This window comes from Syngnathus floridae, chromosome 2 (assembly GCF_059516105.1).
Source record: "Syngnathus floridae isolate MCC-2025c chromosome 2, RoL_Sflo_1.0, whole genome shotgun sequence".
NCBI classification, from domain to species: domain Eukaryota; kingdom Metazoa; phylum Chordata; class Actinopteri; order Syngnathiformes; family Syngnathidae; genus Syngnathus; species Syngnathus floridae.
The window spans coordinates 10662989-10686761 of NC_142414.1; the positions used below are offsets into that span (position 1 = coordinate 10662989).

Here is a 23773-nt window from a genome sequence, read left to right on the forward strand (position 1 = left end):
TCCTCTACTCGATTTTTGCTCGTGGGCAGAGCAAGGGAGGCTTGTGCGCTGTATCTGGAATTACAAACCAGGCGGGCCAATTCGCGATCCCCTTCGCCGTTCTTTATGGATGCTTTATCAGTCCATTCCCGATTGAGCCGCCTTGCAATTGACTCTCAACACAAAGTGACACATGAGGTAAGGTGGTGACACCCGTCTTGTTCGTTCTGCGCTTGTTGGCTTGTCATTCGCGGCGGGGGGGTTCTCGTTCCGTCATGGAGTGAGCGGTGGTTAACCAAGGCTACTTCCACCCTCCGACTTGCTGTTGTCGCCCAAGAAGGCTGAACTGTAGCTGACCAAACACGCCTTTGCGCAACTAAAAGGGGCTATCACCACCGCTATGCTCGCGTTAATGCTTGGTCGTATTGACTGCTTGATGGCGCTGCTTGGCGTCGCATGCAAGCGGCCTCATTGTTTTTATTCTGCAGGTGTAGTAGCTAACGTAGCGTATTGGAAGATCTTCACCCGCAGTAACATCTTTCTGCAGAGAACACTGGATACTCATTTCGTATACTTTTTCGTACTATACTTGAACAAAATTGCTATCCCCTTGCATAATTGTCCTTACGACCTCGTGAGTATGTTTTATTCACCAGGGCGACTCTTTGTAATTTTTACTTTGCTCTTTAAGTCAAAGTCAAAGTCAAAGTCAGCTTTATTGTCAATTTCTCCATATGCCAAAGACACACAAAGAAACCGAAATTTCGTTCCCCCCTATCCCACGGTGACAAGACATGGCTCACAACAGACAAACAGTAAACAAGTATAACAAAAGCGTGCTGAATAAATAATGAATAAATAACACAACAATAAATAAATAAAAACGCGTACAGCAGACATTCCCGAAAATAGCGCAACAGTGCCGCACGCTACGCAGAAGGGGGTAGCGAGTTCAGGGCCCTAACAGCCTGGAGAAAGAAGCTGTTGGCGAGTCTGGTGGTGCGGGAGCGCAGGCTCCTGTACCTCTTCCCAGAGGGCAGAAGGTCAAACAAGGAGTGAGCCGGGTGACTCACATCTCTGGCAATCGAGGTTGCCTTGCGGGCGAGATGGGAGGTGTAAATGTCCTTCAGGGAGGGAAGCGAAGCACCAATAATCTTACCAGCCGTATTCACTATGCGCTGCAGGGCCTTCAAGTTCTGTTCAGTGCAGTTACCACCCCAGACAGCGATGCAACTGGTGAGGACGCTCTCAATGGTGCCACGGTAGAATGTAGACAGGACTGCCTGAGGAGCACATGCACGCCTGAGCTTCCGCAGGAAATACAGGCGGCGCTGAGCTTTCTTTGCCAGTGACGAGGTGTTCGCGGACCAGGAGAGGTCCTCACTGATGTGCACCCCCAGGAACTTGGTGCAGCTCACCCTCTCCACCACAGCACCGTCGATGATCAGCGGCAGGTGTGTTGTGTGACCCTTCCGGAAGTCCACAATGATTTCCTTGGTCTTACTGACGTTCAGCAGGAGGTTGTTGTCCCTGCACCACGTGGTCAGAAGGTCAACTTCCGACCTGTACCGAGTCTCGTCGCCCTTCGTGATGAGACCCACCAGAGTCGTGTCGTCAGCAAACTTCACTATGCGGTTGTCGCTGTAGGTCGCAGTGCAGTCATGCGTCAGCAGGGTGAAGAGCAATGGACTGAGCACGCAGCCCTGGGGGGCCCCCGTGCTCAGCGTGATGCTGGCGGAGATTTTGTCGCCAACACGCACCACCTGAGGCCTCTGACAGAGGAAGTCCAGTATCCAGTTGCAGAGGGAGGTACTGAGGCCCAGCTCGTCGAGTTTGGAGATGAGTCGCTGCGGCACAATGGTGTTGAAGGCAGAGCTGAAGTCCACAAACAGCAACCTCACATATGAGTCCTTTCTCTCCAGGTGGGTGAGGGCCGAGTGGAGGGCAGAGCAGATGGCATCCTCAGAGGACCGCTTGGCACGGTACGCAAACTGGAAAGGGTCAATGGTGGGGGGGAGAACGGACTTGATGTGCTCCAAGACCAGCCGCTCAAAGCACTTCATGATGATGGGCGTCAGTGCCACAGGGCGGTAGTCATTGAAGCAGGACGGTGCAGGTTTCTTCGGCACAGGAACGATGGTGGCAGCCTTGAAACACGAGGGGACGATGGCCTGCTGCAGGGAAACGTTAAGGATGTCTGTGAAGACACCCGACAGCTCCCCAGCGCAGTCCTTCAGCGCTCGACCCGGGATGTTGTCAGGGCCCGCCGCCTTACGGGTGTCAATAGCGGCAAGCGCCCTCCTCACACCGTCGGCAGAGAGGCGCAGGGGCTGCTCGTGTGGGGGGGGAGTGGTCTTCAGCGGGCAAGTGCTGTTCTGGGCGTCGAAGCGAGCAAAGAAGCGGTTCAGATCGTTCAGCAGGCGGACGTCGCCCTCACAGCTCCTCGGCGCGGGCTTGTAGTCTGTGATGGTCTGAATGCCCCGCCAAAGGCTACGTGCGTCCTTGCTGTCCTTGAAATGGGTGGAGACCTTGCACGAGAACGCCTTCTTCGCTTCTTTGATGCCTCGGGACAGGTCGGCCCTCGCTGTCCTCAAGCCAGCCTCATCCCCTGCTCTGAAAGCCTTGTCCCTGGCCCTCAACAGTCTGAGGACAGCCCCCGTCAGCCACGGCTTCCAGTTCGCGCGAGTGACGACGGATTTCGAGCAAGTCACATCATCGATGCACTTCGTGATTTAAGTTCGCACTGTAACAAAGTTCTGTTATTCGGTTATCACCTGCCAGGTGAGATGTTTGTTGTGTTGGCTTCAGAACCTGTCCTGTGATGCTGTGGCAGCCTTTGCACGATATCGTAATGTTTGATGGTTTAACTGCGATTCAATATTTACTCGGCTACACATGCATACTTACCACGGGTATGAGAACTTGCAAGAACAGCAAAACTAGTATCAGTCTATAACCAGGATAAGACAGATGCTTGAGTTCAAGAATAGAACTCTATTGTCACTGTAATAGGTGCAATAAAATGTTGACTTGCATATAATTTTTGCATTTCATCCCGATTTGTGGATGAGAGCCGTTTTCAGCCTGCAGCAGGCGACTACCCAAAATAAATCAATGAAAAATATAAGACAACATATAAAGTTTGTTATACAGTTCATCGTGAGCATTTGTAGGTTAAATAATTTGCACTATTATATAATTCAGCGTGACCTATCAGAAGCTTTAAGCTGCAGGCTTGAAAGCAATGCAGAGAGTTATGAACATCAAGAGGTGATCTGCCATCACTAGCACTTCTGTCTTTACAAAGAACTCTTTCAGCCGCCGAAGACCTTGGGTGTTGTGACTGGGTGTTTGTCAATATTGTGTTCATTCTGTCATAGATTGTATCAGCTGCTGTGCAGAAGTTTTTGGATTTGATTCCGGTGCTGGCCTTCCTGTGTTGAGTTTACATGTTCTCACCGTGCTTGTGTGGGTTTCCTCTGAGTACTCTGGTTTCCTCCCACATACTAAAAAAACATGCATGGGAGGCAGATTGACCACTCCAAATTTCCCCATAGTACTAGGTATGAGTGTGGGTCGTCTGAGTGTGGCCTGCCATTGGGTGGTGACCAATTCTGGATGTCCCCTGCCTACTGCCCATCAGCTGGGATAGGCTCCAGCAGGCCCGTGACCCTCATGAGAAAACGCGGTTCCGAAAATAGATGGATGGAAGGATATTCTATCATAAAGGCCTGATGTCTCACAGTATATAAAATTGCGTTACGCTGTGACAATTTGTCAGTGCATCGACCTTTCTTCCAAGTACAGCGTCTACTTTTTTTCCCGTGTATTCTGTGTCAGTTATGTCTGCTTCTGGGTCCAAATCCTGCTCCTCACGTGACACTGGGATTATAAATCCTGGGGAATAGAAAGGACGTTTGCTTCAGAGGCGCATATGTATGTGTATATGTATATGTGTGTGTGTGTGTGTGTGTGTGTGTGTGTGTGTGTATATATATATATATATATAGTTTTTTAGTTTTGTGTGTGTGTGTGTGTGTGTGTGTGTGTGTGTATATATATATATATATATAGTTTTTTAGTTTTTATATATATATATATATATATATATATATATATATATATATATATATATTTTTAGTTTTGTGTGTGTGTGTGTGTGTGTATATATATATATATATATATATAGTTTTTTAGTTTATATATATATATATATATATATATATATATATATATATATATATATATATATATATATATATATATATATATATATATGAGTTGAGTTAGCTCCCGTGAACTAAAATAGCATGCATTAAGAGTTTGTAGAAGAAAAACAGTGTTATAGCTAAAAGTGCTCTCTATGCAGGTCCCTTCCATCAATTATGAAGCAGCAGTAAGGGAATAATCTATTTTCTGCTACCTGTCACACAGTGTGTATCCTCTGAATTTACACTTGCCAGGGAAAGTTGAGTTTATACAACAGGCAACTGTTACCGTGTATGATAAGCACCCGATTGTAATACGCTCCCCCCCTCAAATTTACTGTAAAATGTTTTTTGTTCTCTGTACCCATGTATAATATGGTGCCATGATTTGCTGGTATCTATTATTATCATTGAGCTGCATTTGTGCCTTTTTTTTCCTCAGAATTCTGTCTGAGAAAAAAAGTTAGAATCCTGTCACCCCTCGTTTGCGATGTATATTCCGGAGCGACTTTTAGTCCGAAAAATACGGTATATACCGTTTTGGCCGGAATATAAGATAATGGTTTTTTTGCATTAAACTGACTGAAAAAGTGGGGATCGTCTTATATTCGGGGTGTTATATTCGGGGTATTATGATCGTGTGCGTTTTTGACACAAAGCGAGTGTGTTGGTGAGAACACCCACCTGTGTTCTGACCGACACACGGGGGCGAAAAGAGCATAACCATCCGAGCCAACCCCAACAATAGCGGTAGCAGTTTGCATTATTTTATTGCAATGTTTTTCCTTATTCAGATTTGTTTCAAGACTACAGTTAGACTTAAGTTTGAGTTTGAGACCCCTGTCTTACAGTACCGTATTTTCCACACTATAAAGTGCACTTAAAATTTACTCAAAAAAAACAGTGCGCCTTATAATGCAGAGCGCCTTATATATGGATCAATTGATGAATTTGTTGCTTCTGGGTCCAAATCCTGGATTAAACATGCCCGGGAGCCACTTTATGCACGATTTCCAGTTACTGATTGATAACACAGCTGTTTTATCAATGATCATCTAACCTGGTCCCCCTCTGTCTTTTCTCCTGTAGAATGAAGAAGGTTGGAGCCTGAGATGCTGCGTTGTCATCGACATAAGCCAAAGAAGGAAATCACGTTAGTGAGGATCCGTGCCCAACAAAAATCACAGTCCCACAAACAGACAGCCATGCCTTACTGCCCATCCTGATCCCCACCTGCACCATTGCAGCTCTCCGGTAGTTTAACCAGTGACATTCCACTCGCTGTCTCGTGAGCATGGCTACACCCTTCTTGTGGAAGCTGTCGTCCCAAAAGCTTGGCTTTTTCCTGGTCAGCTTTGGATTTATCTGGGGCATGATGCTGCTACACTTTACCATCCAGCAGCGAGCCAGCCATGAAAACAGCGCGATGCTCCGGCAACAGATCCTGGATCTCAGCAAGCGCTACATAAAGGCACTAGCTGAGGAGAACCAAAGCGTCATGGATGGGCCTTATGTGGGCACCATGACAGCTTATGGTGGGTAATATTCACAAGAGCAAAATGTCATACATAATCAGGGATTAAACGCAGAGTTTTTTTGGTCATATTTTATAGGTGTATATCACTTAGGTATATCACAGAAAACAAATGTCACGAGATGAGATGTCTCCTGAGATCCAGTCCACGATAATGAGATAAGATTTTTGCAAAATGTCTCGTATAAAATCATGCTGAATATAAATGTTCTAGTTTCCAACTTTTTACTGAGCAGAGCGCAAGAAAAAGAATGATCTAGCTCTAAAGTTGAAATGTGAACATAAAAACATTTGTTACAGGCTCGTTTTTCCAACGCTGTTGGAATAACAGCTGCAGCTGAGATCATTCCTTTTACTGAAAAGTTCAACAAATAAAAATACTTTCATTCTGCCAAACATTGAGCAAATAGCATTAATGTGGGCCACCATATCAAGACATCTATGGTGCCTGACAATGTCCACAATTAGTTGGTGCATATTTGTGTGTGTTTGGATGTCAAAGGTGGTGCTGCTGTTGAGAAAAAAAAAGATAAATTATGTGGTGCCTGACATGTGCATACAAGCAACTGTGATACCTGGCTTAATTTAAGACCAAGATAAATATGTTGCCTACACTCAGCCTCATTTATCACCGCTTCCAAGTTGCATGAGTTGTCGGTCACAACAGCAACTCCATAGTTTGATCTAGAAAGTTCTAAATTGATGACAGCTAACTTTAGAACATCTGCTACATTCACTCCGGTGCAAGTCTCAGAACGAGGGTGAGTCAAAACAAAACAAAACAAAACAAAACAAAACAAAACAAAACAGCCTGAACAAAATAGATGTCCTACTGCGCAAGGACGTAAAATCTATTGGCGTTGTAATCCCCCGAGATCTCATAGTACGAAATCTCGTCCCATCCTTACTATCTACCGTATTTATTGGTTGAGTTTAAAACAAAAAAGAAAATGTTGTGCCCGAGTCTAATTGACCCCATTTATTCCAGACTTAAAGAAGACCCTTGCAGTACTGCTAGATAACATCATGCTAAGGCTGGACAAGCTCGAATCCAAGGTTGACAACATCTACAATGGCACAGGAAGTAATCTGACCAATGGCTCAACACCAAGCTCCAACAATCCAGAAAAAGTCAATGTGGCAGGTAAGTGTCACTTTGGATTATGAGCAAAGTTTATTCTTATAGTGATTGTAGTCATTGGATTGACAAGTCTGACACGTAACCGGTCCGTGGCGCAAAAAAGGGTTAGGAAACAGCTGCGCTAAATCATTTGGCAATCCATTCTTTCGCAAAAGTAAACAAAATGAAGAATTGTGGGATATATTGGCACTGGAACTGTGCTCAAATGAGTCATAATTCACCACCAGTATAATACCAGAAACAATGAGTAACAGCAGAAATAAGCACCATACTAATTGGTCTAGGACAGCTAGAAAACACACAGCCTGCAAGGCCAAATCCAGACTATTAAGAGGTGAAATTAAAGATATTGATTCCAATTTGATTATCAATATTGTTAATGACCTGTATTCCTTATCAGTTGTCTCATTTTTCTGATAGGGTGAGGGGAATGATACAATACAAATGAGTTTGTTTGCTTCAGCAGTGCTTTATCTACACCATATGTTACCCAAAACGTTTTAATAAACCAGATATTCAATTATTTAAAATTGTATTAAAACACTCTGTTGTTGAAGCGAAGCTGTAGAAGCAGAAGAAGTGGGATATTTAGAATTCAATCTGCCAGGAAAATGCTCTCACAGGGCCTTCTTAAATTTATACGATGACTTGTGGTCTTCATTAGCCTGTTTACTTTCCCAGTGTCCAGATCAATAGTCATAACTACACGTACAAAAATAAAACACTCAGTGCAAATAAATGCCTGAGGAATGCTGTCATCACGGAGCCACATCCTTCTAAACTATCAAAAAGGAAGTTGCAAAACACCCAAAATAGGTGCTTGTGTGATGCAGTACCCTCCTCACTTAGTTTTAATTTGCGGCCGATAAATAAAAGTTTCACTGTTTTTCATAAAATTACATGTAGTAACTCTCCATATAATATATATAATTTACCATTTTGTCTGCTCTCAATGTTGAACTCATAATCCAACTCCTCACTTGGTTGTTCACTGCATTTCTCTTGCATCACTTACAAGAAATACATACAAGTTTCCTGAGTACTGGCCCTCAAGAGGAACAGAAAACATTTCTCAGTAAGCTTAGTGTGTTCATCAATGACCTTCTTTGCTTCAATTCAAATTCCCACCACAATGGGTTCCTCAGTCACATGACATAAGCCCTTTGGTCACATCGCTGCAGCTTCCTGTACAAGTGGAAAAAGAGAGAAACGTGAGCCAGAGCTTAGCAATGACTGCACCAAAGCATGATTTTCTTGTGTCCCTGACCTACTCTCATTTTCAAATCCTGCATCCGTCACGTGAATTTCTTTTAAAGAGCAAAACCTGTGATTAACAGGTTGCTGTTGCACAAAACCCTGATTTATTTTGGACATGTTTTAGCAAGGGCTGAGAGAGGAAAGAAGAGACCCTGGATTATTGTAGTCCAGAACCTTACTGAGAGCACTGCAGGTTTTTTTTTCCCCATTTTATTTTCTATTCTGGGAAGCCCCTTTGCTTTAATAAACAGCTGCATATTTGCCTTCTGGTTGACAGCTTTTCTCTAGTACCAGTGAGTGTTTCTGGAGCTATGAGATTCTATTGCCTCGTCATGATTCTCGCTAGATAGGATCTGTAACAGAATTCTCCAGCCTTCCTTTCCTTCCGCTCCCACCCTTAAGTGCCTTACAACATTTGGACTTTGACTGTGGCTGTAGTCAAGTCAAGGAGACAGAGTTGTTTAACTGCCAAACTTCTCCCAAGGAATAAAACCAAAGGTTGCAGTGGTTGTTGCATTAAACCAAGATGATGTCTGATGAAGTCTATTTTTCAAAAATACTACTGCCAAAGCTGTAGTATTGACACATTAGGTTATTTAGGGGGGATGTTTCACTTCTGACAGCAGCTGCGTAGTGTATGAGGAACACAAGAGAATAAAAAGCAAACCGCATTTAACATAAACCAGATGCCCTAAATCAATTTGGGATTTATCAAATTATGATCTCATTTGTTTTGTCAGTTTTTTTATTTTGCTGGATTGCTACATCACCCTTTAACTCACTTTCACTTCCTGGTGCCGTCTTTCTTTCTATTGCTTTTATCAGTTTTATGACTCTGTTTTAGCTCCAACCTTGAATTTTGGTTTGTTACACCCATCTGCCATCATGGAAGCCTTGTCCAGGGGTGTCAAACTCATTTTTTTCGCGGGCCAAATTGTAGTCATAGCTTCTTTTGGCGAGCCATTATGACTGTCAACCCAAATAAATGTATGAGCTACTCATATACAGTAAAAGCTACAAAACAAACTGACAAATAACTCGTTTTCAAATCAGACGAGTAAAATCTGGTCAAATATTTAAATACATATATATATATATATATATATATATATATATATATATATATATATATATATATATATATATATATATATATATTAAAAGTGAAGACAATTTGCAATTCTAGTTACGACACACGAATTTGATGCACAATTTGTCTTCACGGGCCACATGAAATGATGTGGCGGGCCCTATCTGGCCCCCGGGCCTTGACTTTGACACTGTGCCCTAGTCAATGCTAACAAGCTCATTTCTGCATGATCTCAATAAGCTTTTTGGTGGCCATCATAGACAATCAGTCATTCACTGTAGAGAGGTGAAGGAGGTTCGTGTATTTCAACCTACACCTCCTCAATATTTGAATCTGAAGTGTGCTATATTTAGCTGCTTCACAGCAGTGGGGCCCTTCCGCTTGATTAAAGAGAGAGGAAGATTTAGCACTCTCTGGTTGACTGGGAAGAAGATAGAACATACGTATAGCATCTTATTTTATTCCTTTTGTGGGCGGCAAAGGAACGAGCAAATGGACAGACAAACGGATAGACGTGGAACGATTCAGATGGGTGTGTGGCCACATCCCTTATTTCCAGGGGTGGAGGCGGTTTCACATCATTATTTATTCACTGATTTCTGCAAAACAAATTGATAAAACTGAAAATGTAAGCATCCTGGTTGATAATAGTTTATTTGATAAAACATCATCCCGGCCAGATGAACCCCTTAACTCTACTTTACCAAACCTTACGTTCAGTCACAATTAAAATCCTGTTTCAGTGCTGTGCGTATTAAAGACCAAGTCTGGTATTGAAATGACCAAGTTTCATTTCCTTGTGAAATGCTTTATTCCTAGACCCTACATATTTTTCATGTCACCGTTGTACCATTGTATTTTTCCAATCAAAAAGATGACCAAACTGCAGACATTGTCCTCATCCTAAGATGCCAGCTTCATGTTTATGCTATCAACTGCAGTCGTCGTAGATGACCCATTATGACTCACATTCTGCTTGGTTTGGATGTTCCCATTCTCCTGTGACAAGCAACATGATTTGAAGATTTTGTAAAAAACATGGAATGAGCCGTTCACCCAACACCTCTAAAATCGTTCATAAATATCTTCAGGAAAAATAACTTGCTGATTACTAATGTACGACTTATTCTTCTATCCGTATTGGTCTTTACAAGCCTACATCGATCACCTAAATTCAAGGAAATCCACACCCCTAATTTTTTCAGTGTGTGTATAATTTTTGTTGTTCACATTTATTTGATAAGATACAGGGCATTATAATTTTGGCCATGATAGGGTGTCAAATTCTTAAACTCTGTGATTTGAGCAGTAAGACTTAACGTTGTCTTCATTTAGCATTCAGCAATGGCTGGCATACCTTTCTGTTGTTGTCACATGTAAAGGTCAGTGTTGGTTTTAATATCTCTAAAGGGCATCCAAAAAGATGATCTTGAATCCAAACCTGCTTTCAAGCTATGTCTGTGTAGCCATCGGCCATATTAGCTTTCCACAGATATTGAGAATGTACCACGACAGGATTTTTCTTCCTTGCCCAAGTCTGAAATATGATGTTCCTTGGACAATAAAAGGATTTGTAACCAATCCCCTTGACCTTACTGATTTTCTTTCCTCTTCCATCGCTGTTCTCATCAGATCTTCTTAATGGAGCCCAGGAGAAGTGTGAGCTGCCGTCTTTGGACGGATTTCCTCATTGTGAGGGCAAACTCAAGGTAAAATCAGTCGACACACCAAACAATCACTGTGATTTATGCAAGTCAACAAAATGTTTTCATTCTTTTTTCTTTCAATTCCTAATTTAGTGGATGAAGGAGATGTGGCGTTCAGACTCTTGCTATACCAATTACGGTGTGGATGGATCCACCTGTTCCTTCTTCATTTACCTCAGTGAAGTGAGTACATACACTGCAAGGATGGCAGAAATGTAACAGGAGCAAGATTAATCTATATGAAACATTTTATCAAAAGGGTTTCTTTACATTGATGTTTTAATGCATGATAAAACTAGATTATTCGAATAATAAGGAAGTTTGTGTATAAAAAGAGCACCAGCTATTTCTGTTGAACTTTATGCTAGAATATGAAAGAGAACTAGTTTGCGTTGCTCATTTTGTATGTGTTGCAATTTTGAGGAATGTGGTTAGTACCTGCAAGTGATCATTACTTTTTGTTAGGTGGAGAACTGGTGTCCTCATCTGCCTTGGAGGACAAAGCGCTTGAATGACGACATGGACAGGAGGGGGCAGGTATGGCACATGGAATGTTGCTTTTATTGAGAAATTTGTATTAGTTCTGTTCTTTCAGTCACCTTTTGCTTTGTTCATAATAAGCAGTTTTACATCGCTGTTTGCTACGTAATGTATTTTGCACCTCAAACAATGGCATCAAAACTGCGAATGAGCCAGGGTGTATATGACAAAATGCAGAGCTTCCCAATATTACAGAATCTCTACTTGTTATGCTTGTCACAGATCAAGATTGTTTCAAAAAGCTGCTGCTGAGAGCTCATTTGTTACATTTTAGACCATTTTGGATGGCTTAAAACAACGATATCAAATTAATTTTTCGGAGGTATAGTTTCCGTGATGACCCAAATGCAACAATGTAACAACATGCAATCGTCCAAGTCTCTCAATAGCATGAAAAAGTATAAGCAACTTCCACTGCCAAACCCAGAATTATGGGGCCTTGCGACTAATCGGGAATGATCTTAAATGGTCTTATCCATGCAGCAGTTCATTCAGATCCCACTTGGAGGGTTTCTCTGGGCTAACAGACCGCAGCATAAGTGCTGGGACAGAGAATGGTAGAAGTGCTGGAAAAAAAAGTCCCAGTTTCACGGCTATGGTTGAATCAATATTAATCACTCTTTATCCTCTCTGAACACATCAACAGACCTGATCCCTCTGTGGTGAGGAAGTACAATTGACAGGCTTTGGGGTTTTTAATTCAGATTCCGATTTTAATAGGTTCAGCAGAAATGATTTCCTGTCATTATTATTGGGGATGCTAATGTACCACTGTAACCTTGTTCTATGGCTCCATATACTTACCGATCATCTTCTCGTCTTTCACTCGGCCCAATTTATTGTACATACGGATATAAATAGACATTTCTGAGGATCCACGTTGTTTCAAATATTTAGGCGGAGATCCGGACCAGTTTTGAGGAACTATACCGTGTGATGTCTCAACGGGAGGAGTTCCGCTGGATGATGCTGAGGATCAAACGTATGGCTGAGCCATGGGTCCGTGCTATTCGATCGTTGGCCGCCAAGCAGAACCTAACCAAACGGAGGAGAAAGAAGGTAGCACACTGGTGCAACATAGGGTTTCGTACTATATTTTTTTTCTTAGAGTAAATAAAGGAATCATTTTATATTCCTTTAATAATTTTTATAAATGTTCTTGTACATTTAAGAAAGTAAAATGTTTCTATATACAATTGTCCATTCACTATATTGTCATTTTTATCAGTTTAAATCTTGCTACAATTTCTTAGCCCTAACCTGCACATAAATGATTGAACGAATGACAAATAGTTGTTCCTCAAATGGTTGTAGATTTACAAAATTGCTCTGCAGAGAAAAAAAAATTAAGCCCTGAATATAGGATTCTATTATAATTATTATCCAACATTTTTAAGTTGTGTTTGTCGTAGTTTTGTTAAATAATGAAAGAAAGTCGTAAAATCAACTGTTGCTTAATTTGCTGACCTTGCTCAGGTCGGTTTTACAGAGTGGAAGTTGCAAGTGTATGTGTTTAATTTTACCCTCAAGATGAAAGGTGCGTTCATTTAAAAGGTATGACCTCAACCTGGTTCTTCGCATTTGTGCTTGCACATTAAAAGCTACAGTCCTTAATTCTTCATTTTAAAAAGTTGGGCAGGAATCTACATATTTCATTCTAGTGTAATTAACCTGCATACCGATCAAGGATGACCGAGCTGGTCCATAAAATGCACATTGTGCCACAACAGGCCCATTTGTACCGCTGTAATGTGCAGTCGACCATCGAGCAAGGTTTTTCCTATACATCTTCCCTGGAGTGTTGTGTCCTGACATTGCACCCTTGGATGACTTACTTTCTCTTTTTTCTATCAGGTTCTGGTGCACTTGGGTCTGTTGACAAAGGAGTCAGGCTTCAAAATAGCAGAAAATGCCTTCAGTGGTGGCCCGCTGGGGGAGTTGGTCCAGTGGAGTGACCTCATAACCACTCTTTACCTGCTAGGTCACGATGTCCGCATCTCTGCCTCCCTGGCTGAGCTCAAAGAGTAAGTACACCAAAGTACACTTAGGGAGACATTTCTTTGTATCCTTCTGTTAAAGAAGGTATCCCACAGTTATTGCTAAATGGCTGCAAACATTTCTCTCCAGGATCATGCGGCGAGTGATGGGGAATAAGTCCAGTTGCCCCACTCAAGGTGACAAGGTTGTTGAGCTCATCTACATTGATATTGTGGGGCTCACCCAGTTTAAGAAAACGCTTGGACCTTCATGGGTCCACTATCAGTAAGTAATTTTATATTTTAAATTAGAACACTGAAATTTGCAGGTTTCTATTGTCAAGTGAGTTAAATGCAATTAAAGTGCGAAAATTCACAGAGTTGAGTATACAATATAAATGAAATAAGAAATCTTGACATTGATGTGGCGCTGAATCTTTAAACGCGGAGGTGGTGCGGGGGGAATCATTGTTTGGAAGGGAAATCCCCTTACATCAAAAAATCAGGTGGCTACATTTTGTCAGTGTTATCCTTTCTTTGTTTTGTCCACTGGGACTTAGCTGGTAACCCCTCTTAAACCTCTGAGCAACACTTGCAGTTTTTATCGCCTCTCTCTTCCTCAAAAATGAATTTCTGGTCAATCTCGGAACTTTGAATTCCGATGCCAAGTCAGTCACTCAAACGCCTCTTTCATACTTGTCTATGATTGCCTTTTTCAGCTCCTTACGTTTTGCTTTGAAAAACAAATATTGAGTTCCGAGGCGTTTGTAGAGTCCAAATCTCCTGGTCTCTGCGTTGTGGAAATTAGTGCCAGGAGATGTGATTGTTTTTGACACTTAAACCTCTGCACAAAACACACGCCTGATGGGGGCACTAAAAGCTAAATTGTTACGTGAGCTTTTTAATCTGATTAGCTAATAGCAAGTGCGCAGCACGACCCAACTCACCTCAGCAGCAATGGGAATGAAGTGGCGGTCACTGCGCCCCTCCCAGCTATTTATACCAATGAAAAATAGGGGTGCTATTGAGCAATTAGATTTAAACAAAGGCAATCACATCAGTGTCCAAAGTAACCATGTTACTTATGCTGCACGCCCCACTACTTATATAAATGGCAATTCTTCAGACTTGTCTTTGTTTTCACTCATTGCACACCTGCTCATGTCGCTGGCCATTTTCAGACAGGACCGCTCCCCTGTTCTGAAAGAAATGCTGTTGTACGAACTTTGGTTCTCTTTTGTTCTGACTACCCAAACACCCGCTTGCAACATTTCTTGGAAGTCACAGAATTCGTCTTTGTTGGCAAAACACACACTTACACATTCAGCATTTTGTCACGCTAATGCATCTCTACCTCCACATTGCATCGTCTTACTGCAGCTCAGAGACGAATTATCAAGTGGCCATTACTGAGAACTGCATGATTCTTTTTAAGATGTTTTTATAACAAATGCATTTTTTTCCTGCCCTTGAAGCTGCAGCTTAATGTTTTGTAGGTTTTGAAGATGTTTTATTCAAGCACGACATAAGCAAATTTTGCTTTTCCTGCTAATTACTGTAATCGTTGGCTCTCTGCAGCCATTAAAATGAAAATCAAGTAAACAAATTTTATATTTATCTACAATAGTATGCTTAATTCATTCCACAAATGCAATATTAATGAGAATACAGCACATGCACTGAGAACGTATTACTATAAACTCTAAGGAAAATTGTTAACTTCACTTCCCCTTCAAACGTGAGACTGTCCAACTGAAGAAATCTCTTTTTAAGATGCCTTTTTCCAAAGACTTCTCTGTAAGCAAGCTGTTCAGAGCTTGTTCTCAAATGGGGGGTGCAATTTATGCTTAGCAATGTCAGCGCCATTTGCAACATGCTTGGATCATTACACTAATTGATAAGTGTGATTTAGCAGCTTGGTGATGAAGTGTCATTCCAAGAGTAACTTAACAATCAATGCTTTTTACTCTTTACAAGGGTTCCTTATTTTCATTTGGATTCAGGGCACGGCAGCAGCAAACCACAACATAAGCCCTCACAACCTTAAAACAAAATTAAAAAAAGAAATTTTGGGCTGTAGTAGAGACAATGGGTCTATTGTCTTCTCATACATTACAAAGCAAACCAAAAGGCTGTTGGTATGCTTGTCAATTCTGTTTTCTGTCCACTTGTTCCATTGAGAACTGGAGGCGAGTTCTCTTTGTTTTTATCTGAAGTAGCACTCATCAGCTCATGCTGGCAGCAAAAAATAGCAGCAGTAAATCGGGGGAACTAATGCCCCTGTGGTTCCTCCTCTTTGTCACCAGCTTTTTTTGTTTCACGTTGAGATAGCACCATTTACATCCGTTCCCTTTGTCAGAGTAAGGCGTAATCTAAAGTCCAGATGTTATCTAAGCTCCAGCTGTTGTTCACTCTATTATTTTCTCTGCAATTTATGTCCAAGCACTCAATGTTATTGCAAATGTAGATAAAATTCTATAGTGCTCCTATGATGATTGCCGATGTTTTTTGATTTATGATTGTAAATGTTGCTCCCTTGATCCATTTAGTCATTTCAACCAGTAAAATAATAATACACAATGTAGGTCAGCTCAGTGGTTACTTTACAACAATAAGACAAAAAATAAATCTTGACAAAACTGAGCTCGTCTCTCTGCTTATTTGGGTTTCTATTTTTATCAGTGGTTGTCCATCAATTTGAATATTAGGAACCATAACTAAATATTGACAGATATAATATTTTCAAACTCATCATTTACACTTTTGGTGTTAAAACTTAAGCGTATGCCTCACATTGTATTTACTGCACAGATTTTTTAAATATTTCCGACCATTCATGGAGAATCGTCCAACTTCTCATACAGGATGTTTGTCCATTCACTACTCGGCCTGTCATGCTTGTTAAATAGCTTGAATGAGAAAAAATGTGTTGGAACAAATGCCATTTACTAAGTACTTCAAATTGGGTGTGGAACCAGAAACATTGACAATACGTCATGATATCCACCCTTGAACTAACAAAGAAAATACTGAATAACATCAGTGGTTTTGTTATATAACTTGTTTATATAACTGTTTTAGTCTCTGTTGCTGTGCACTAAACCTTTTTTGTCCTCTCTGCAGGTGCATGTTGAGGGTGTTGGATTCCTTTGGAACAGAACCAGAGTTCAATCACGCCCATTATGCCCAGTCCAAAGGTCACAAGACACCATGGGGGAAGTGGAACCTCAATCCTCAGCAGTTTAACACCATGTTTCGTAAGTCGAGAGAAAACCACACGCTATGAATCCCTCGACACAACACTTCCGAAAACTGTCTATAAGGGTAAAAGAAGGCTGGGATGCATACAGAAATTTTTACAATGTTGTAACATAACGGACAAAACTGCACTTAGATTCATGGCATAACAGAACCAAGTGTATCAAGGCAGACGAACCACCGCGGACTGATGGCCTTGCAGGGTTTAAATACCCGCCCTAATCAGCCGGTAACAAGGGCATAGTTGGCAACGATCAGCACTGATTAGCGTGTGCAGTTCTGCATTGCACAAGGATTAGCTTGTACTTGTTGTACCCACATTCCTTCTGGGTGCCCCACCCCTGATTACAAACAACACAATAATTGTAAAAAAAAAAATAGGAATATAATTCTTTTCATATTACATATTACATACAAATGTAGATAATTCAATCATTTTTCCATTTTCTGGAGTGCTCAACCTCACTAGCGTGTCCTGGAGCATATCCCAGCTAACCTTGGGCGAGACGCGGTGTATATCCTGGACTGGTTGGCAGCCAATTACTGGGCACATACAGAGACGACCATTCTCTTTCACATTCACACCTACGGATAATTCAGTCTTCAGTTTACCCACCATGTTTTTGGAATGTGAAAGGAAGCCACAGTGCCCAGAGAAAACAGAGCACAGGCCACATTTGCAAACGTCACACAGGAAGTTTGGAGCTCGGACTTGAACTCATGACCTCTGAAGGTCAGGTGAATGTGCTAACCAGTCGGCCACTGTGGCACAGTTTAATAATTCAAAAGCAAAACATTTTCTCCCTCTTCTGTGCTGGGTCAAGGTCCAAACTTATCATTTTGATCTTCAAGTAGCTGCTTCAAAAATTGTCATGTTACTACAAATTGCTGTTATTTTGGCCCTGAATATAGAGAGCCGTTTTATTCTACTGGGAATATGGGTGGCCCACCCCAAAATCTTGACAAATACTAAACTATTTTCCAAATCAATGGCAATTTCACTGAATTTAAAAATATTTACGACTTGTCATGATTCCTTCAACTACGTGACCGTCAATCTAATAAAGCTATTTCATTTCACTGTAAATCAGCATCGGCTTTTTTTTTTTTAAAGACCCGCTGGGTGTCACCGTGGTCTATAAAAAGAAAAACGTAAACAGCTGAGGAGGCATTACATCAGCTTCAAAATATTGATTAGGCTGCCGAGAATGAGTGGTTGCTGGATGGTTTGACTGACAGTAAGCACGACATAGGGGGAGTCCACTGTAATTGCTTGGAACAAGTAAAAAAATCGCTTTTTTCAATAAATTAAAGTTGACTAATTTCCAAGTGGCCTCTGTGTTGTTTAAACCTACAACCTGGTGGAGAACGTTTTACAGATAATAAATACATTGATGTTAATGAGTTTGTTTCAGGTATTTTGGCTTCATAAAGTTAAACAACTCATAAACAAACACTCTAAATTAGAATTGCTTGACAGGTCTTACTGCTTTTAGCTTCCTGTGCTCTAACCCGCACATGTGACACAGAGTTCCTGAAATCATATGGCAGAGCAGACAAAAGCCTCCACTGTGCAGAGCATTTCTTGGCAGTACAAAAGCAAATGGAACAAAATCTGATCCGCAAACAGACTGCATGCCAACTACTGACATTTGTAATCACTTGCAGCGTGAAGACAACCTTTCATCGTAGTAGTAGCACGTGTATGGCACCCTTCCTAGACAAAAAACAGCGTACGTCTTACTTAGTCTTCACGTCCAGAGAGGAAAGTGTGTCACGCTCCTGAGTTAAGACAGACTGCAAAACAGTTTACGAGAAATGTCCAAAAATCACATTGTACAAGTGAAACGCTTTGTAGAAACATGTTATTAATCTCAAAACATCACATGCATTTAAGTTATGGAGATCAGTTAAGATACATTTGAGATTTAGAGCAGGTGTTTTAACATGAACAAGCTCCAACATTATTGTTTTCTCTGCAAAACCAATTTCCTTTGGAAAAGCCAACCAAAATTGGCCTCTGGTAAGTGAACTTAGACCACAGCAATACCATAATGCTAGGTTCAGACCGAACGAGAAATATCGCGTGTTTGACTACATCAGGGTTGCTTTAAGTGGAGAAGAGGAGGGGGTTCTCTGACAGAAACAGATATTGCAAGTCAATGTGGTGACCAGTGATTGTGTTGGCTGAACGATCTTGGTTAACAATTCAACAGCTAGAAACAAGTCAATCTCCTTACACTTTCTCTCTCACCATTTCCCTGCTCCTTTTTGGTCTCGACCCCGGCCTGTATTGGAAACTGGCTGTGTTGTATACTTCTAAGCTCTTCGCAGTGATATAGTCTCAGATATTATGTGTGTGTGTGGGGGGGGGGGGCTGTCTCCACCTCCAAACGTTTACTTTAGCCCACTTCAGCAAAATAGGATAGGGAACAAAATTTTTGCTTCAAACGACACGCAACTGCGCCTGACCGTGCAAACTGTAATGCCTATATATGGAAACAGGCCGACAGAAATGTTTAGCTTGCATTTGGTCTGACCACAGTATTAGGTTCCCACAAAGGCACACTATAACAATCCCAGACACTTTTTATTTTTTGCTCTCTTTCAAGAACAAATTATCTTTTATTTTTCTTGGGCTATCCATTTCTAATTTCCAACTGAATCATCTATTTCCTATACCACTTGTCCTCTTTGTGCGAGAAGCAAAGTACACCCATGGAATGGATGCAGCCTGGGTTTTAGTTATCTTAGTATCACAAGTCTGTTAAAAACGAAGCATCACAGAGGGTGCAAAATGCCAGCATTCAGGAAGAGTAGTGCTGTGCAGACCTTCATCTTTCTGTGCCAACTTGTCACGCAAAAATTAGGTTCTTATTAGGAGTAAAATGTGTGTAAAAATACCGAGGCATATTCTGTCATCTTTATCCTTGGAATAGTGCCATAAAGCTTCTGATTTAACGCACCCAACAAAATAATGAATAATGAAAAACTCCTTTCGTTTGTATGAAAATAAATCATTGCTTTTCTCCTTTCTAGCTCACACTCCAGACAACAGCTTCCTTGGCTTTGTAGTGGAGCAACATCTTAATGCCAGCGACATCAAACACATTGATGACGTCAAGAGACAAAATCAGTCTCTCGTCTACGGCAAGGTTGACAACTTCTGGAAGGTAGGACAACTCATCCTTAACACATCACCGATAACTGCTTAATTTTATATGCAGAACAACCCCGAACCTCGAGAAATCAATTCCCAGATCATTAAGTGCTCTCAACTCTTTAGGACAAGTATGGGTAAAACTTGCAGACAACTAAATAGCAGCGTAGTGGAGAAGACCCAATTCTGCTTTTCAGCCTCTCTGTGGAGTTGTAATATATTCAAATTCATGCTCACACTGCAGCATAGAGAGCAAAGTGTTACTATGTCCAACGAAAATGATGAGGCTTAGACAGATTCGCACATTGTTTAGCATATTGTGGCTAGCAGGATTACTGCTCCTGTCCTAGTGAGGTTTTAGAGGTTTCACACACAGTTTATCACTAAGCTCCTTCCGATCAATGGATCGGTCACATTCATTATTTGCCTAATGAATAAAAGATTTGTTTTGGACCTAAATTAATTCATTGATTTGGAAGGCTCAACAGTTTCTTTCTACTTGAACCAACCTGGTATCTGAAGTTATAGTACATTTTAACCTTGCGTAAGTCGTCCGATGCATATTCTGCAGGATGGACCCCTTTGTTTGAAAACAAGCTGGAGCTCGCTTGAAAATGCAGGCTAGCACATTTTAACAGTGTTTATGTATAACTGTTCTCTAGCATTGTAAACAGACATTTAGTCTAATGTCTTTCTAATCTCTATTTTAAATTCATCTTGATGTTTATTTTCACCTCAGGATTGACTAACTGTTTTCAATCCTGAATTAAAATGGAGTGACATCAGAAAAGAGCAGTTTCCATGGAAACCCAGTTAAAGTATTGGAAAGGAAACACGAAAGATGAGCTTTATCTGTAGCCACAAACATCGATACCTCTTTTTTTTTTTCTTTTTAAAAAGAAGCCCAGTCTAAGTAATTGAAAAATATCATTCAAAAGCCATCTCCAGTCTGTGTATGCAGTTATACGTGGTATTTTTTTTTAAAAAATAGGTGGACTAAGATTTTTCTATGCAACATGCACCCCACTCATCCAATCATTATAGCGACTGAGATGTTTTCCATTCTAGTTTCTACCATTTTAGTTTCTAATTAACCCTTCTGATAAGGCAGAAGGATCATGATAAGAGCAGGAATGCAAGGGGGAGTGTGAAGGAGAGCTTCAGGCCCTTGGCAGCAGATCAGACGACATAAAGACACTGAGCTAGCTCACAGGCACATATACGCTCAATAAAGTCGGCATAAGCAACCCACAGGCTCACCTTTCATAAACAGACAAAAGTGTGCCCTTGTTTTACGATTGGTTTATGAGTTTACTTGAACACTTTTTTTTTTAATCTGCAAGATAATGTTACTGATGCATGACAGTGTTTTAGTGGACATTGGTGGAAGGATGATAGGAAATGTTGACTCCAGTAAGCATTTGCCACGTGAACCGTAGGTTCAAGTTTACATGCGCTATGTGGGAATGACTGTGAGTGTAAAAAATAAAAATTCAAACTGGCAAGTAGTGTCTTTCCAAATTATGCATGGAACTGTTTTAAGTTCTTTCACAGTTTGTAAAGAACTAAAAAGAGTCATGTTCATTTCCACATATGAAGTTTGGATTTGCTGAAATCAAATTATCAAATGCATCTTAACAGACCAAGTGACATTTTAACATAAGACCTTTTATTTGGTTGCAGCTTCACAAGGCCTAGTGTAAAATAAGAATATCTCTTTATTGATAAGCCCCAAGTTTATAGAGCAGAGTTTTCAGATAGCCACTTAAATCTTCAACCACTGTAAACATAGCGATACTCTGAGTTATGTCTGATTGATTCCAGAATCAAACTTTTTGATCTCAGTCCAATCTGTAGATTTAATAGAGATGACTTCTCTCCGCAGGCCTCTGTAAAGAATAATTCTGCATTATTTCCATTATATTATGAACAAAATCTAATCCACTGTTTGGAGATTGTTGGATCAAGGTATTAAGTCTTTGGGTTCATTCCGCGCTTCGTCTAAGCTGACAGAAAGCCGATGCCATCTTTCCCATTTCTTCTCCCAGCTAGGGGGTTCCAATCCCCTCTGATTTACCTCACCTCGTCTTCCTCCATTTGGTCCACTTCAATCAACCTCTCTAGCTAACGCAATTATTTTTATTCCTCCCGCAATCGATCCACTTACTGGTTTCACATTACATATTGCTTGTGTATAAGAATGAATGGTCAAGTTGTGTGTGGGTTTTTTTTCTGAGGACTTTGCTATCATAACCATGATATCTCTGCATCTCCTTGCTTTTTCTTTCTCTCAATCTGCAAATGGGATGCATTTGTGTGAGATGCTTTTGTATGATGCTTCAAATTGCATTTGGCGACTGATGTGCTCTGACAGTGAAGCACATATGCTCAAGCCGAGAGCTTACAAAAAACACACGGTTTGCCTTTTAGTTTGCTTCAAGTTATATTTTTTCTGCATGTAACAAGTAACCAATTTTCTTCTTATAATTTGTTTTTAGTTACGAAACAGTATTTTGGGGGTTTTCAATGACATTGTTTTTTGTAGGCCTAAACTCAAAACCATGAATACATGTTTACACATCTCGAGCCACCTTTTTCTTGGCCCCATGACCCTTTGCTTAAATAATGTTTGAAATAAGTTAAGCCTCTATCCCACTAAGCGGCCATCACAAATGTTTGCCAAACGGTCGCTCACGACCACCTCGACGAAAGTCTGGCATGTCAGAATTTCTATTTGTCTTGCCGGATAGTGTGACATAACCTACAATGTCAGTCAAGCGGTTCGTTGAAATTGACCAATAGGAATACAGTGCGCTCCGACTTATGATGAACGATTGGATATGGTGCACAAAACAAAATGGCATTAAAAGATTAGACAGTAGCTACAATATGGAGGAAAGATTTGAGGAGCTTTGGCTGCCATGTCCTCAGCTAGTAGCTGATTATCGAACATGGTGGCATTAACAAATTCCTGATGATGCGCAAAACACTTTTAAATGCTACGGGGTTGGTGATCGGATAGAAAAGGAAAAAGGAACTGAAAACCTGTTCAAATAAACTGATGCAGGAAACTGCTTGGAAAGTGTTACTGACGCCTACTTCCACACTGTCACAGTAAGTTGCGCTCCAAATCGTTTCTACATCACAGCCCCTGGGAATGAGTTGAATAGATACCTGCTGTCAAGCACACCTCCGTGCATACAAATCCTCAGCTCCCCCGAATGAAAAGATTACAGTGGAGTGATTTCATTTTCTAATTGTTTCATCTTTCTCTCATCCGCACACGCATACACACACCTGCCTGCTTTAGTTACAGCTGGGCAGCTGGAGGCATCAGATAGCCTGGCCCACTGGGAATTTGACAAGTGGCTACCTGAAATTTAAGCTCCAAGCACTGAGCCACACATGGGGGAGAGCAGTCAAATGTGTTGGAAGCAACCTTTTAGGAAAAGGCTGCCTTGCATTTTAAGTCGGCTCGTATGCAAATATGCAAAAAAAAGAAGCCGATCTACCCCTAGAAGTCTTCAAGATATGTATAGGTAATCAATCAACACTCTGTGAGTGCATCAGAGCACACACACTGGGAAATGCTCCATTGATGAAGGCTGTCGTTATAGAGAAAATGCCTATTAGCACTAGATCCCTGGAAAGCACCACTTTGTCGATTGTTGACCGTTTGGCACTGATTCTGTCCGTCACCTTTATGGAGTCAGAATTGTCTTTATTGGCCAAGTTTGTAAAAACTGTTTCTTCTTCAAGCCTAGAATTACCAAGCAGCTTGGAAAGCACATCACTTCCTCGTGGGCTTATTAGTGAGTGGTGCTGTTCCAATGGCGGCAAGGAAACGCTTCTGGGTCTCGCACTGGACAAATTGGGAGGGAGTTCATGTTTATTTTGTCCTGGACCAAGGAAAAGCATACCACC

General features: G+C 41.2%; 1 protein-coding gene across 1 annotated transcript in view; it reads left to right on the top strand.

The window, feature by feature from the left end:
- The first annotated feature begins 2 nt into the window (after positions 1-2).
- Positions 3-23773, top strand: part of mgat5 (alpha-1,6-mannosylglycoprotein 6-beta-N-acetylglucosaminyltransferase) — a 30260-nt gene continuing 6489 nt past the window's right edge. The window contains exons 1-11 of the mRNA XM_088364625.1: positions 3-177; positions 5277-5722; positions 6710-6865; positions 10842-10918; positions 11009-11098; positions 11381-11452; positions 12353-12514; positions 13310-13479; positions 13583-13717; positions 16555-16688; positions 19729-19862. Of these exons, the coding sequence (XP_088220751.1) occupies positions 5482-5722; positions 6710-6865; positions 10842-10918; positions 11009-11098; positions 11381-11452; positions 12353-12514; positions 13310-13479; positions 13583-13717; positions 16555-16688; positions 19729-19862 (1371 nt within the window). The 5' untranslated portion in view covers positions 3-177; positions 5277-5481. The remainder of the gene's footprint in view (positions 178-5276; positions 5723-6709; positions 6866-10841; positions 10919-11008; positions 11099-11380; positions 11453-12352; positions 12515-13309; positions 13480-13582; positions 13718-16554; positions 16689-19728; positions 19863-23773) is intronic.